Here is a 17,034-nt window from a genome sequence, read left to right as displayed (position 1 = left end):
CATCAGCAGATTTTGGTCCATAAGCTTCTCAGGAATCTCTAGACTTCAGAAGTCCTGAATTATTAGCTGCATACCAAGTAAATGAAAGAAAAAGAAAATTATCTATGTCTTTCTGTGTGACTTTCCAAGTTTTATTGGTCCTTTCTCCCAAAACTTGTGTGATATTTGCACTGGAAATTAAGAAATAATTATGAAGACATTCAGCAGTTAAACACTGTTCTGTCCTTTAATGTCCCAGGACAAAGGTTTCAATTATTCATTGTCATTTTATGGATAAACTCTTAATGTATCATCATTAGCTAACAATTTTCAAAGGAAATAAGTTAATGAGGTCTAAGAAAATGTGGGAGTTTTTACCTTAATTACCTGGTTCATAGATCAGAGTAATTATATTTCAACAGACTTTAGGTATAATCTAAAAGTAATTACCGCAGCTGCCAGCTGTTAAAATATTAACTTAATTGTGCTCCAGAAAAGTTTGAAATAATTTTTCACCTTTTCTGTGTTTAACTTAGATTTAACTTTGGATGGGCTTTGAGAAAACAAAAAGCCATTAATAGAAATACTGACAACAAAGCTGTACTGCTGCACTTGAGAGGATACTTGTAAAGCACATTTTTAACAAGCTAATATCTCCTTACACGAATTTAGGACAACATTAGGAAAAGATTTCATTACTCTGAAAAAGAGCTGTCTTTCTTAATATAGTATTGGGTGCCTACTTATTTCAGACACTTTGCCTTTCCTGATACAACAGGCCAGTCAGCCAAGAAAAGGCTTTAGGAATTGACCACCGTTCATGCTTGGGAGGTTGATCCATGCAGAAAAGCTTAGGCAAATCACAGGATGGTGGGTTCCAACAAGCAGAGCAGATCCATCTTGAAACAGAACAGATGTGGCTTAGTATGAAAACATATGGGTATCAGAAACTAAGCAGAGAGGAAAGCACCAGGAGAAGGCAGTATCGGTATAGATAGTGGGATGTCTCTGAAGGAGGATGCGAGAGCACTGGAAGAGTTTCCTTACAGACTAGACCTAGCAAAAGCTGAGAACTAGCAAAGCAGGGGATTGCCCAGGAAGGAGGACCAGCGAAGTGAGGGAAGTTTGCTTACTCAGCGTTAGTTTGGGGGGTTGAACCCTGCTCTCCTGCTTTTCACATGTGTAATCTCTTTGCTGCCTGACTTTAAGAAGGGCTATCTTCTGTTTCACAGATCCGCTGTTAGAAAAAATCAAAACCAAGAATGGGTGAAACTCCAGAAAGCCAGGAATTTAAACTGTGTTGCACATTTGCAAATAATGAGCCCAAAGGGATTGAAACAAAAAACTTCAGGAGGGAGGGAAGGTTAGAAATCAGTACATGATAACAAAAAAAAAATACTTGGGAAAATAAAAATGCACCATGAAAGAGCCTGGTCATCCAGGAAGTTTTGGCAATAGCACTGAACCCAGCTCTCCTCCCACAGCTGCTCATGGCTGATAGGGGATCACTGTCTTCCTCTGTTGCTTCTAGGCTGCTCACAGTTGGGTCATCCAGGCTCATTTTAGGCAGGTCAGTTCCTGATCTCTCAAAGATGTGCAGTTTCTAGCCCCTCTCCTACAGGAGTATTCTCATTTCAGAGAAAGGGTCAGAGGCCCATGGGGGAGTTCTTGTCCTTGTCTGTACATTTGCAATTGGGAATACAATTGTTGTATTTAACCCATCCCCAAAACAGACCTGTTCTTTAATAAGTATTTTATAGTTTAATAAGTACTTAATAAGTTCTTTAATAAGTCCCAAACATAATGGACATAAAGTAGGGGCTGACCTCTTCAGTGAATGTAGCTTGTTCATCTGCCCTTCTCCTTTTCAAGGAAAGCTACCTCTTTCTTCATGGAGCTGTGAGCCGATACCAGCAGTCACTTCTTCAGCTTTCTTAGGCATCAAGACATAGATAGGGCTTACAGGGCCTACATGCAAAAACATCATTAGCAGAAAGGCATGAAATAATCTTTCTAGCAGGAATTGGATTCCTGGATTTCCCCTTCCCTATAATCCCTAATCTATGCAGAATTATTTGGGCACTCTTCCCTTCCAACCCATGTTCTCTAAAGCATAATTAAGTGCTTTTTTCCAGAAGGAAAAAGCACTTGCCTCCAGACCTGCTGAGTGTGGAAGAAGGGCAAAGGTGTTCTTGCCCAGAGCAGCCTTTAACCTGGTAGTTAGGAGGCTTTGCTAGAAGGCAGCAGTAGATGTAGATTTGGACCCTCCCAGATAGAAGACAAAGTATTTGTAGACTTTTATACAAATACTTTATTTTTACATTTGTATTTTACATTTGTGTTTTGACTGTTGGGGCACAACATAAAAAACACCAGCATTTCTCAAAAACAAACTGCTTAATTACATTTTCAGAACAGAGTATGTTGACTGACCCCCTTCAACAGGGTGTTCTGAGCAGTGGATCTCAAATTCTGGCTAGCAAGAGGGGTGAGATGCAAGATACATTCTTTCTGCAACATTTCCCTCACCTCACCTCAGCAATTCCAGGAGAAGCATGTAGGCCTGTTTTGGATCTCATGTTGAGAGTCCATATACCAAGTGCAAAGAACAGGCAACTGAAAAAGGTCTGAAATGTGCTTCAGCTTAATTTTTGAAGAAAAATCCCTGCTTGATACCACCTCTCCCACTGCCATTTCATTTTTGCAGTGATGCTGGACATCTGAGCACTTGCTGTACCCTGTTCTAGTTAAGTTTGCAGCACTTACAGCCCAGATCCACAGAGGCGTTTTGGCTCCTAATACCCATTGCTTTCAATAGAATTTAAGAATTTGAAAGTGTTTGTAGATCTGAACATAACCTTCTTTTGGATCTAACCTTCTGTGCTAGAGATGAGACAAAACGGGCCACAAGGTGTTGCACTACATGGGGTGTCACACAGCCTCAGGCAGGGGCTGGTAAGGATTTCAAGTAGAGCCCAGGCGAGCTCAGGGCTGGCAGAGCTGCCAGCCTGCACCAGCTGGAAATTGCCGCTTAGGCTGGGCAGTGCTGAAGTCCGGAGTCCCTCTGAACAGCGTTCAGAGAACAGGGAATGGAGGCAGGGTCACGTCAAGATTTGGTACAAGATATTTATGCCTACTTAAAATGTGACTCAATTTATGTAACATATTTATCTTGAAAATAAAAGGTAGTGGTTTTGTTTGTTTGTTTGCTTTTTACTGATTCATTCCTAGTTGCAATGGAGGTAAATCTACAATGTCTCTCACTTCCTTCTGCAAACCTTTTGTAACTATACCAAAGAGTCACATGAGCTATTTGTGCGAATGTTTGCAGGAGAAGAATGCAGCAGGTATGGTAGGACAGATAAAGCTAATATAAACCAGCCTTGGCAACTGGAGAAAAAAAGCTTAATTTTACAAAGAAAGGCTGTGTTTCTAAGTCTCCTTTTGTGCAATGTTAGGCCCGTAAATACTAACAGATGTGACCACTGAACCTAAGAAAAGCATGCAGCTGCATCTTACTCCAATGGAATAAGGCAGAAAAAGGAGACTCTTTTTACTTAAAACATAAATGAAGTACTTCATGGGATAATCTCCCTAAGACCTCTTTCAGACTCTTCATCTGTTCCATAAGGACCAAGGAGACTATGCAGGAAGGTGTATTTACAAGAAAGAAAGCACATAATTTCTGTGACTCTCTTAAGAAGAGCAAAGCAGGCTCTGCTGCTTTGCCAAAGCTGGCCTGAGCCATCAGCTGCAGCTGCTGCTGCTCCCAGAGCCACAGAGGCACATGCAAAGAGAACATAGAGATAAGGCACTTATACACATAAGCACTTCTAAAAATCCCGACAGGATCAGGCGCTTAAGTCATCGCTTAGCCGTTTCCACATACTCCCAAATCTTAACACACAAGAGAAATTTTAAGTTAAATAAGAATATAAAAGTTGCCTGACTGGGCCTGATTAAAGCCTTGTCTAGCCTGGTGTCCCATCTCTGACAGTGACTGGTAATAGTCAATTAGGGAAAGAACAGAAGAAGCAAGGCACATGAGGAATAATCCTTCTCTGACATAGCTACGCAGCAGCTGACAATGAGCACTTAAATCCAGACCCTCGTGATTTATCAGTCCAAGAGAAAGAGTCATAAAAGGGTATCCTGGGAAATACAAAAACCCAAGAAAAGTGATAGGAAGCTAGTGAAACAACGAGGTGTACTATTGCAAAGCTCAAGAACACTCCCAGCACACAGATGCATTAAAAAAAAAGGAGGAAGGAAAATTAAAAAAAAACAAAAACTCAGCAACAACCTGCCACTAATCCATGAAGTAGAAGCAAGAAAACTTTTTCTCTTCAGAGACTATCAATTTTAATATGATGTCAAGGAGTTGAAAGTTAACATGGTATAGGGACATCAGAGTGAAAAACGTTAGGAAAACACTCAGGCAGACTTAGGAGAAGTAGCAAAAGTATCAAACGCATTAAGTGAAGAGATAGCAAGAATAAACAGCAGTTTCTTATTGGGAAGAGTGTCATAGATAAGGATTTATTTGACACATACAGAAGGAGCACGTTGTATTTAAACAGAAGGGGTTTTGGCATTTAGAAAGAACACTGGGAGAAGATTCTTCTTATCTTACTAGGCACGAAGGCTGAGTATATAAAAAAAAGAGCATGTTGATCATTCAAACAGAAAATGCCGTCTCACTAAGGGCTTATGTACACATGGAGAGCTGCAGAAACAACTGTTCCTGGGCAGCTCCATATACAGATGGGCCTTCAGTGAGAACACAGTGGAAATACTCCTTAGCAGTAAATGAGATAAGCCTTTAAGCTAACAGGTCTGTGCAAAAGCTTATGCCAATCTTTTGCAAAGCAAATACCTTATTATTTAAATACACTTGTATTCTCTTCAGGCATAGTGATCATGGTCTGTGTTTAGCTGAAAATGGCATTCCCCTCTTGAATGCAGTCTTCTTGAGCAGTAACGTCTGGGAATGATAACCAGGCCCCTTGAGGAACATGGCGACATTACAGCTTTTCCAAACATGTATTAGCAAACAGTACAAAATCACTGCGGTCATCTGTGCATCATAAGGGAGTCACAACACTTATCAAGTCTTAAACAGTGAATGTAAGCCTTTTTCTAGGATCTTGCTTAATGCCTCCTCCCTCCCTTCCACTTTCTCCAGCAAGTCTGTATCTCCTGTACTCATAGCACAGCACCACAGCCTCTCTTCCACACCAATAACTTAATGCAAATGCCACTGTCCTGCTGTGTCAGATAAGCTGAATTGCCAGGCTAGTTCTCTTTCATGTGATAGGATATGATGTTGGCTCACGTGCCTGAGGAAAAGATACTGGAGAGGACTCTGCAACTAATATATTTACAAGGCTCATAAATTCTGTCACCTTTACTCACATGAGTAAAACTCATTGAACCCAGTGAGGCTGAATACATAAGACAGGACTGTTGGACATGACAAGGGTGGCAAAATCAGATTCTGTATGTGACTGAATCTATGTAAAGAAGAGAATTTGCTTCTCTAGAAGCACTTTAAAAGGAAAGTGTTGCAAAAAGGACTGATAAGTCTTGTTTTTGTTCACAAACAACATCACAAATGCTTTTATAGTATGTTTGAAACAAACCTAGGTTTGCCATGAAAATAACTGCATCCCACAATATTCTTACCCATTCTAATAACTAATGGAACTAAGGAGAGCCCAGGTTTTTCAGCATCACATCACTAGTGTGCAGCAACATGTGGAATTTGGCTTTTTAATTTCAAAATCATGGAATCACAGAATAGTTGAGGTTGGAAGGGACCTCTGGAGATCATGTAGTCCAACTCCCTTGCTCAGAACATGGTCACTTAGAGCAAGTTTCTCAGGACCATGTCTAGTCAGATTTTGAATATCTCCAAGGAACAGAGACTCTACAGCCTCTCTGGGCAACCTGTTCTGATGTTGGCCACCTCCACAGTGACATTTAAATGGAATTTCCTGTATTGCAGTTTGTGTCCACTGCCTCTTGTCCTGTCATTGGGAACCACTGAGAAGAGTCTGGCTCTGTCTTCTTTACTGCACTCCCCACTATGTATTTATACACATTGATAAGATCCCCCTGAACCCTCTTTTTTCCAGATTGAACAGTCCCAGCTCTCTCAGCCTCTCCTCATCTGACAGATGTTCTAGTCCCTTAAACATCTCTGTGGCCCTTTGCTGGACTCACTCTAGTAGCTCCATGTCTCTCTTGCACTGGGAAATCCAGACATGGACCCAGCACTCCTGATGTGGCCTTACTAGTGCTGAGCAGAAGGGAAGGATCACCTTCCTCGACCTGCTGGTGATGTTCTTCCTAATGCAGCCCAGGACACCATTGGCTGCCTTCTCTACCTTTCTAGCAACAAAACTCAGGCTTCTGGCATTTGAGTGAAGGAAAATTCTGTTAGTGACATAACACATCTCTCAGCCATCCAGAAGAGGACAACATCATATTCAGCAGAAAAAGAAAAAAAAAGTCAGTAAAACACAGAACAAGTTCCTTTTATTCACACACCAGACTGGATTTACTGGCATAACAAACTGGGCTCTTTTGAGCTGCTACACAGAAAAATATGGATTTTTGTGCAAAGTGTTTAAAATGTATTTCAAATACCCACAAGCAATGTTTCAGCCAGTTACAAGTTTCATACACACCTACAACCCCCCCATAATTAAATAGTGATATGCAAAATACTGTATGCTACATGGGCATGGGATCAAAGCACTCTCAGCAATATACTTTATACTTAGATTGTAACTGATTTTAATGAGGATGAGCATTTATGTTGAATACATTTAGGTAAAAAAATAAAGAAATTTTAAATTTATTTGCATTAATGATGATTAATCATTCAGTGGAATTTTAATAATCAAGTCTGAACATACCATACTGTCAGCTTGAAAGGAGTTTTTCTTTAAAGCACACTACAGCATTTTAGTAAGCGTTTGCTTACTAAAGCTTACTGCTTCCTCAGTAAGACTGAAAATACAGTACTTCTAAGCTTTCTAAATGTGTTCCCTTTCTCCACTTTAAAACTGTATGGGAGAAGTTTGAGCGTTTTGTAGCTGTCTGGGATTTCTGGGTATGCCACTTTGATTGAGCTGCTGTGAGTCTAGAAACTCTTGGCATGTCAACTGCATATTTACACATCAGTTCTCAAAAATTTTCACTGAAAATGAAAACATTGCCAGAGGTACATGCAGATGCTCTAGATCTAATGCTTCTAGATACACAGCACTCACTATGCAAGCACTGTCCAGTTCTTATGGTTATGTGCCATAGATGATGGGTATCAGACTCATTCTGCAGACACAGACCAGCTCTGCCAGTACATATGGAGTAGGTCTGACACCTCCTAGACATGTTAAGTGCACTTTACCTGTGCAGCTCATGTGTGACTTGCAAGGCACACAGCAATCTCAGACAGGAATATGGCTGCTATAATATCAGCACTGATTGTGTATTCACTGCAAGGTGTATAGAGATGCTCGTCCATGTAAACAGAACCTCTCACCATAGCTGCTTTCCCACACACAGAATAGAGGTAGGGCATGAAGGAAGATCTCTCACGCTCTGGACAAGGAGGCATGGTATCCTTTCAGATACCATGCTTACACAGTTAGCCTCTTATTTTTCATTTTGCAGAAGTATAAAGGGAAAGGAAATCCTTTGAAGAAAACATTTGTTGTTTTTCTTTTAAAAGAAAAGACATTCTGTTGTCCTTCCTGTGGCCTCACTCTGCTGAGGTAGTCTTTACTATTTGCATATAAAGCAGAAAGGCACCAGGTGTTGCCTGTTTCCCCCAACCACTTGAAGGGCTCTGTGAGAGTGCAAGGTACCAGGAGAAGTAGGAGACACTCTTCAGCAATGCTCTTTCCTGTACCTCTTAAAGAGGACAGCATGTTCCTTTTTCTCATTTAGGATGGCTGGCATGGACAATTATCCTTCAGTTCCCAGTTCTCTCCTTTCATCCTGGTTGTGTTTTCAGCAAATTGCTCCCTGATTAAAGAATCTAATGGCAAAATCCACAGGTCTAGTGTGCTTCTAGGTAACTACAGCTGTGCAAGGGGTTATGGAGACAGCAACATTGCCTACTTTAGACACCCTTGGTCCTATTAAGTAGCACTTCCCTCTGGGAGCAGTAGCATTACTTTCCAGGGTGAATTACTTGTGAAACAGTACCACTAGTGCAATAAAGTATGACTCACCATCTGAAAGAGTGGCAGAATCTGGCCCATTGCAATTTTGAGCCTTAACCTGGAGTATATATCACTGGGTAAAGAAATGGAGGTTCACTTTAGACAACCCTTCATTTCCCTGTCTATCCTTCCCTTCTCCAGAAAACAAACAAAACAGCTGGGCAGCTGTTTCAGTAAGGGATGTTCCTTTCATATATGCCCTACAGTGGTCCAGAGAATCAACCGGTATTTCAGGTGCAATAAGAATGAAGGATTTGACTTGGCATTATTGTCTGAATTCATGAATAAATATATACAAGAAGAACTTTGTCCCTTCACAGGGTCATAAGACATTAGCTGGTTTGACTTCTTATTTAGGACTAGTAGTTTAGTTTCTCAGGGGATTATTATAGTTGAATTACAGCCTTATATGCTCTTCATGAGACAGAAGAAGGACACTTTCTTGAGAAGCTTTTTCTTATAACTGCTGTCGATCTTAATATGTGAAGTATGCAACTTTCCATTTGTTTCTGGTTAATTTCAGAATTATTCTGCTTCAGATGTCTCTGAAAACAAACAAAATAAAATTGCAGGGTGAAACAGGAAACCTTTACATTTAGATTTAAAAATTACACAGGGAGTGCAGGTGGATGATCTCTTGAGTCAAATTAATGGCTGTGAGTTAGGGCTCATCTGTGCCATAAAATGGTTTGTCAGTCCAATTATACCAGCAATCCCGAGACTACAGCAAAAATAAAGCTAATATATGACCCTGACACAGCTATGCCAGCAACTTTGCCTAAGTGCATGAAACTCATATCAGTAAATTGTTCTTTTACTAGTATAGCTTATGCTGTAAAGGGAAATATTTAACCTATACAAGCAAAAGAGCTCCATACAAGCTGTGATTCCAGTGAAGAGTTTTCCCCTTAATTCTCCAGCATAACTACACCAATGAAGCCTTTGTAGTGTTGCTGGTCTACTGGACCCAGGAGAACAGAAACCCACTTCTTGGGTTGCCAACCCCAGCTGGTGGGCTCTCAGGCTAGGGTAAAAGATCTGCAGGCCTGGGGGGAAGTCCTGATTGTTTGTTGAATTTAATGGCAATATGCCACTAAGACTTAGCCAGTGGGCTCTATTCCCAGCTCTGCCACACTATGAAAAGACATATCCAAGGCAGAAAGTGCTCCACCTCAGCCTATTTCATACAATTACTTACAGAAAAATCAGGACAAGTTAAAAATAAAAGGTGTAATTTGTCCAAACAAAAGCATCTCCATTGTTAAGCTCCTGGCAAGAAGAGAACAAAGTCAGGAATTAATGGACTAAAGTGGGAGTGTTATAGAAATTAGGCCTAAATAATAAGGAAATGGACTGTTCTAATCACAAGTGTCTTTTGGAGATCTTAAAAATGAAGATTTAGTGAAAACAATGATGCCTGAAAGATTGCTATGTCAGGACTGAGTCCTATCACTATGGCTGCTCCTCCCTACCTATGTCAGGGATTTTGGTCCCATCATAATACTGTCGAACTTTCACTTTCCTGACCTGAAAAGGCAACCTGCCTTGACAGTGGGACCACCTGCTATCACCACCTTTAACTAAGCACTACCAGGACCTAAATACAGGACTTGTTTCCTGTTATTAACATTTCCCCCATATAGTTCTTTCGTTCCCTACTTCATTTCTTTGTCTTTTCTACTTCTCCTTTTTTGGCTTGTTTAATGAGAGCCTGGGCTTAGTCAAATAAGACCATTCTTTGGCAGCACTCATGTGGAGTTCAAGTCTAGAGAGCAATGCTCTGAAGCAGCCTAACCCCCGAGCACATTTTCAGCTCTCCACGTTTCTGGACCATGCTGTCTCTGTCCATCTCCAGCCACAAGGTTACCAACAACTATCAGCACTTGAGACAGACGCTGCGTTCTCTGTTTTGATGTTCTGTTCTTGTCACTTCTGTTTGCCTCTGTCTTATTTTTCTTTTCAAGGACATGGTATGAGTGATTATAGCAGCATCAGAGCTCTTCCAACTCCTTTCAATAAACTCTCATGCCCAAGAAAAACAGTTATTACAATCTTTAATGCCCCCTAAAAGACAGTCAAACTGAGGGGTTTCCTTATAAAATAAAAATGTCAGTGAAAGGAAAGAAACTTGTGGTGTCATTAAAAAGAAAGCCCCATTCAATGCATTTTAAATGCTCTCAGTTTTTTTTCCTACTTTCTCTTGACTCTTTAAAGAAAGGTTAAAATATCTTAATGGCAGTTGTTGCTATAGCAAGCTGAGGCCTCTGTAGTCAAATCACTTGTTTAATTGCTTATTGTTCAGCAGTGATGAGGTCATGTTAACATCATTGACCTTCTGGGCACATTTTTTCTATTAAAATTAACATAGCAATGACTTGAGGCAAATCTCAGTTCTTTGTTTCTCCCTTCTGTTTGGGATGAGGACTAGTTCTTACTAGTATCATCCTGGCATACTTTGGCCCTGACTATGGAAGGATTTTTTTTAGGCATTAATGAATCACTGAAAATAATGAATACTGATTTTTTTAAAGTATGCCTGACTTGTTGAGGTTTGCATTTGTACTTCATTAAAAAAAATTTTTTTTCCTACTCTGTTCTAAAGCAATTTGGGTCAATAGATTTCATTTTGATAGCTCATATATTCCAAAAAATTAAAGAAGAATGCCATTAAATAGCATAAGGGTCCTGAAGAAGGGCAGGACCATGGATGAGAAAGAGTTAATTGGAAGAGTTCTCAAAGCAGAACTAATATGATGGGATGTTAAGCATTTGGCAGAGATGCAAGAGACAATTTTTTTTCCCCCCATTATTTGACTTTAAGTAAGCCCAAAGCAGCTAATTCATTTTTTTTAAAAAAGCCTTTTCAACTAGCTGTATGGCATACATGTTCAAAAGCTGATTCTAAGGCTCTATCAATTTTACAAATTTGTTTTTGCACACATTAAAGGTTAATTTCACATGCCTAAATCAAAACTACATTTCTCAAAATGCTCACAAACGTGCAAGGGCAGAAGCTTGATAGAAATTTTAAATGCTAGATAAAAACCATAATGGGGGATTTCTGATGATCGGGGCGGGGGGGGGGAGATCAGCAGGCTAGAAGAGCTATGTGCTCTTTGGCTGTCTAATGATCTTAGAGGGCAGACTGTCCCAGCATCCACAGATGGCCACAATTTATGGGACTGTTTCATAATCCAAGACAGATAGGGATCTCCCTAGAGGCAGCAAAGGTCTTTTCTTTCATGTTTTGCTAAAGCCCTCAAACTAGACAATTTATAAAGTGTCACCTTTCCTCCACTGGTAGGGAGTTTAAAGGGCAGGTGGATGAAGACTTCAAGAGCTGATGCCATGACAGTAAGCAGTATAATTAGAGGCTGATCCTCCAGGCAGACATTGCTTCTTGAAAATGTGTTTTTGCCTTAATGTCTATAGTCAAAAGGGCTATTTTAGTCAAAAAGAGAGTTTCATTTTCTCTTTCTCTCCTTCTAGCTTTGTTTACGCTCTATAACAAGTCCCCATCCTCGGCGGCATATGGACTGAGGAAGTAATGCATTATATGAAGAGTCCTACTTTGCCTCGTTTGTCAGCCTTTCCTGTAACTTTTTAATTTCTGTGGCTGTGAGCAGGTGATATCACACCTTGCCCTGGAAGGCGTGGAAATTACCAGGTAAATCAGAACAAGCTGCAATGTACCACTGCCAGAGCTGGAGAAGGGGTAGGATATCTCCCACACATCCTCCCATTTCCCTAGGCATGCAGAGATGGGGGAAAAGCCACTGCCTCCTCAAATCCTCACTGAAAGTCACTCTTTATGCTGAATTAAGAGGGGAATTTAGTGGGAAGAAGGGAGACCAGCAGAATGACTGAGAGGGAAAAAAGTTAGGAGCCATTATTTGGGGAATACTGGATTGTGAAATTGAGGGGATCTACCTGCTGTTGTGTCACATTTCAAGACAATTCTGCTCCTACTCAGTGGTATATCTGTTTTCTGTCTTTTGGTGGGTGGGGGGGTATGTTCCAAAAATAAAGAAAATAATAAACTTACTCATTTCAGATCCAGTGCACTGTCTGGTTCAAACAGAATGGAAATGTTACATGTCATTTTAAAATAAAAACAAAGTAGATTTTGAAATAAAGTATCAATTCGTAATAAATGATATCTTTCCAACTGTTGAAACCTTTCAGGTTTTGCTGGGTTTTCAGAGATTTCTCTTAACAAGAGAAGCAGTTCAGCTAAATAAAGAAAAGTTCATAGAAGGTTCAACTGTGAGTGAAAAGAGTTCAGATTACACAGTTTCACTCAGATCTAGATAAAAGTCCAATTTGTGCTTAGCTGGAAATGATGCTTGGAGCTTCTGAGAAGCAAAGGCCCTCTTCACTAGCACTTTAAACCTTCTGCAGACTGCCAGAGCAGAACCACAGAGATTCAGTGGAAATACAAATATTTCCCTGGAAGCTTTTTAAAAGGGACAAACCTTATTTTTCTTTGACAGCAGATGCCATGTAATGCAGAGAACCAGGTTTGTATTCAGAGTTTAGCTTTTGTTACACCAAATTGGTACAAATGGGAAAAATTAGACAAGCTTTCAGATACAAAGGCTTTCTTTGAGTCTTCATGTATTTTTATAACTACAATTGTTTGTCTAGTTAAGATTTTGTCTCCACGTACAAGTCTGGTCTTGCCTGTGCAGTTATATCCCCAGGACAACAGTAGGTACCACTTTGACAGAGATGACATCCCTAAGAGTGGCAGTGGGTCACAAATGGTAGTGTTAACATCAGAGGAGTCCTTCCTGAGTTGTTCACAAAACATACGCTTGCAACAATGACGGCTCCGTAGGAAAACTATCTTATTTTGAAGAACGATGATTACCAGTGAGTCATGAAATCACTCTGACTGCATTTGTTTACATCCATAATGATCATAGGATACACTCACCTTTTTTCTTCAAAGACTACATTCTTATTTCAAATTGTGGTGTCTTGAAATACTTTTCTTATGTTTTCAATTATGTTTTCATCCACATAGTCATAGTTGTGCTCTTCTTTCAGTTCCTTTTCTCTCTCACACTTTCCAAGTGCCTTATTTGTCAGACCTAAATAATTAGCAAACAAAAAGTGTAAGGAAATGGCAGATTCTGCCCTTGCCCTGAAAGGAACACAAAACTAAAAAGCAAAGGAAACAATGTTCTCCTCACTTTTTTCATTTTCACAGAGATCATAAAGTGACTTTCTCAAAATCCTGAAGGATATCTGTGGCCAATCAGGAATGAAATCAGCTGAGTGTTTTATAAAAGTCTTCACACTCTTTTAGGAGTTCCACTTTCAGTTTTTACATAGTACTTGTAGCTCAAATTCTGTGGACAAATTGGATCATCTGTTTTCCATTCGCTGTTCTCTGTCCACAGATAACTCTAAGGTTTAATAAAATGGTGAAAATCTATGACCACTAACCGTGTAAAAGCAGACAGAAAAAAAAGTTGTCTTACAGTATCAAGAGCAGTCTACCTGCCACAAGCAGTTTACCTGCCATCTCTATTGCAAATATGCTCCTATGCTCTTATGTTTCATTGCCTGAAGAGATGAATCTCTGTCGCTAGGAATCTATATTATTTCTTTCCTAGGATGAAAACCCTCAGTTTCTTCTCATCTGGAAGACAATATAACAAACAAAGATGCAGACCTGAATGTGGCCTGAGGTTAAAATTAAAAGTTTTGAAATATATCGCTTTATGTCTACCCAGCTCAACTTGCAGTAACATTAAGGACAAACCTTCCAAAAAGCAGTGGCCTTTTTCCACGGGAGCAGGGACTCTCATGTGAGGCCTCTTTGTTGCTCTGGCTCTGGGGCAAGCTCTGCTCTGATTCCTCTCACCTCAAAAGCCTCAACTCTTGCGGCCAGAGCTGGCCTTCCCAAGCCTGCAGCACTACCTTGCACACCACATCGAGCTACTAGCCTAGCCCTGAACCAGCAGCTTGTGGCAGAGACAGCTCAGGGCACAGTTCACTCAGGGGACTGCAGGCTGCTGCCCAAAGGCAATGAAGTCTTCCACACTGGCCAGTGCTCCTACTGCTCCCCATGGGCTAGAGTTTGCTCTGCAAGATGTGTTGGACCACTGATAACATATGGTAGAACCTTGTGAGGTCCGGTCACCCAGTGCCTCTCGTTCACTCTGCAGAGCTGATCCGTCTCCAAATGATGGGAGGCAGAAAGCCAGGGCTGAGGCCAGGGAACAGGGGTGCCCCTTTCAGCAGCAGGCCCCAGCTCAGGTTTATCATGACGTCTCATACTTAGCGGAGCTGCTCAAAGGAAAATTCATGCAGAAATAATTTCTCACTTCCATCAGCATCATTGCCTTGGCCAGTATCACTGTAGCACATCTGACACAGCAGCAGTCTGCAAGCACCAGCAGCTCACAGTGGACCTCATGTCACTCAGCTGTGTTTGCTCCAGGGATTTGAATACGGGACAGTGCATGGGATATCTACCCTGAACATAGTGATCTACAGCACAGAGAGGATACCATGCTTCAAAAGCCAGAGACCTTACCTGAAATGGCAAAACAGTGTGAAACACTGCTTTTGAAACAGCTGTTCCTGTTTAGATATTAGGCTCCAACATGACCTGAAACAACCTGCAAGTGTATACAGACTTTCACACCCTATCTGATCACCTAGCAAGGCCACACTTATCAAACACTTCCTTATGAGGCTGTACTTCTTAAACAAGAATCCTCCCATGCTTATTCTTGAGGCCACCATGCTTCCCTTCACAGAGAAAATAGCTGTATATCTTCTCAGCAGTCACCAAATCCCACTCATGTTCCTGCTCAGACTCTCAATAGCTGAGGTGCATATCATGGAGAAACTGGACAGGATTTATCTCCTTCTGAAGTTGTGATCTGCTCCTTTATAGATTTTTTTTTAAGGCCTGAAATAATGACAATGTTTGTCAAGACAGACTTCAGGCAGCTGCCTAGCCACAGCAGCACAGAGTTTCTCATGGACAAATTTACGCACAAGTCCTCCTGTTTCTTTCTAGAACTGAGTAAATTAGCAACATATTTCTAGATCTAGGCACCAAAAGGGAGAAAAACTGTGATGAGAAATTTAATGAAGATTTCACTCATACATTTAGCCACTATCTTCTAAACAAACATTTGCAGGTTTGTTGTTCATTTGCAAGTTGGCTGTGTTTGATATCAGTAAAAGTAAACTAATGAATAAAACAGACACTGAAGGAAGCTAATCCTTGTGATTCAGCAAGGGAAATTTTGTTTGTGCACTTAGACTTGCTAATATGGATATAAAGTACAGGTTGCTCATGGAAGGCATAGCTAGACTTTCTTTACTAAACACATGCGAACAAAATGGTACGCTTCTAAGTAAGACAGCTCAAGGAGAAAGGAAATTAATGTCATCAGGCCAGACTAAATCGCAGATGTCCCCAATCCCAAACCAGCATAGGATTCCTGCTGATATGTGTATATTTACACTTCAATAAAGCATTAAGCAAAGAATGGGACAAGCTGAACGATCTTAAGGGAATACTGAGCACTGAAATCAATGCAATTTGTTTCCCTGTTTGAAAAAAATCCATTAGTCTCAACACTAAATTACTGCATCAGATATGCCATCTTAGCCTGCTAAGAAAACAAGGCTTACGTCATCGTGTTGTCTATACATCCATCTGTCTGTTCTGTACTTACTAAGGGGGTTTTGCCAATTTCAGTCAAATTAGAAAAAGGGGCAGAACTCTCAAATTTTGTGAAAATCAGTGCATGGTTATAAAAGAGAGAATCAGATTAGTTCCTCCATTGAAAGAAAGGCATGCAGAACACAGCTGTTATACACTCCCTTTGGCAGCAGGCAGCAGGAAAAATCAGCATGTGCATATTGGTTGGCCACTCAACACACAGATAGCTCCAGATCTGCTCTTTTTCATTTGATAGGAGTGTCATAAGGAGAGTTTTGGTTATTATCAGGGAAGGAAGTGGAGAAGAAACAGTAGGGGACAACAGACCTGAATTCTTACTAAACCAAATTTCATTAATTCTGCTCTTCCTGGAACAATTTGTGTAATTGTGTTAGCTTTTCTAGTGGGAAGAGAGTTCTCTGCAGACTAAAATTTTCCCTTTATCTCACTCATATCCTTGAGTGGGCCGGGTTTGTTTTTTTCTGAAGGTACTCGCTATTCTTTTATGAACTTCAAGGTCATAAACAGTTATCATAACCTTCCATTCTGCCCTTCTTCAAAATGCAGGCAACAGAAGTTACCCAGCCTATCAGGACCACTGCTAAAATGCAACCATTGCTAGAAACCCAAACTCATGTATGTACAAGACTGCACACCAAAAAGCCCCTGGCCATGACCACAACAGAGTTTTAAAGCTGCGGTAAGGCATCTCAGTTCAGAATTTATGATGCATGAATCAACAATCAGCCACATTAATAACATTCAGTGTTTATGCCTAACATGAAAAATAATAGTTGTGAATTATTATGCTGCAGTTCAAGTCCTACAGTGAAATAAACAAGGCAGAATCCTGCCTTACTTTCTGAACATCATTGAACTGAAAACATACAGAACTGAAGAGCATGTGAGTAAACCAAAGTGTTTTTACCAACAGTAGTGTTTTATTTACTGTGGGCCCGGTTCTAACTTTCCTACATGTGAACGAGAGCTAATTCCTTAAGGAGTGCTACTGAAAGCTATTGAGTGATAGCAGAATCAGAGCCAATAAAACTAATGGACTGTTTCCTGAGCTGGTATCTGTCAACCATTTCTTCACTTGATGATTTAGCATATCTTTAAAAA

At 40.5% G+C, this 17,034-nt stretch overlaps 1 protein-coding gene across 1 annotated transcript in view; it reads right to left on the bottom strand.

Moving 5' to 3' along the window:
* Positions 1-13,184: 13,184 nt before the first annotated feature.
* THEMIS (thymocyte selection associated) overlaps positions 13,185-17,034 on the bottom strand; it is an 81,713-nt gene continuing 77,863 nt past the window's right edge. The window contains exon 6 of the mRNA XM_013958969.1: positions 13,185-13,312. Coding sequence (XP_013814423.1) covers positions 13,185-13,312 — 128 coding nt within the window. The remainder of the gene's footprint in view (positions 13,313-17,034) is intronic.

This window comes from Apteryx mantelli, chromosome 3 (assembly GCF_036417845.1).
Source record: "Apteryx mantelli isolate bAptMan1 chromosome 3, bAptMan1.hap1, whole genome shotgun sequence".
Classification (NCBI taxonomy): domain Eukaryota; kingdom Metazoa; phylum Chordata; class Aves; order Apterygiformes; family Apterygidae; genus Apteryx; species Apteryx mantelli.
This window is presented reverse-complemented; position numbering and strand designations above follow the sequence as displayed.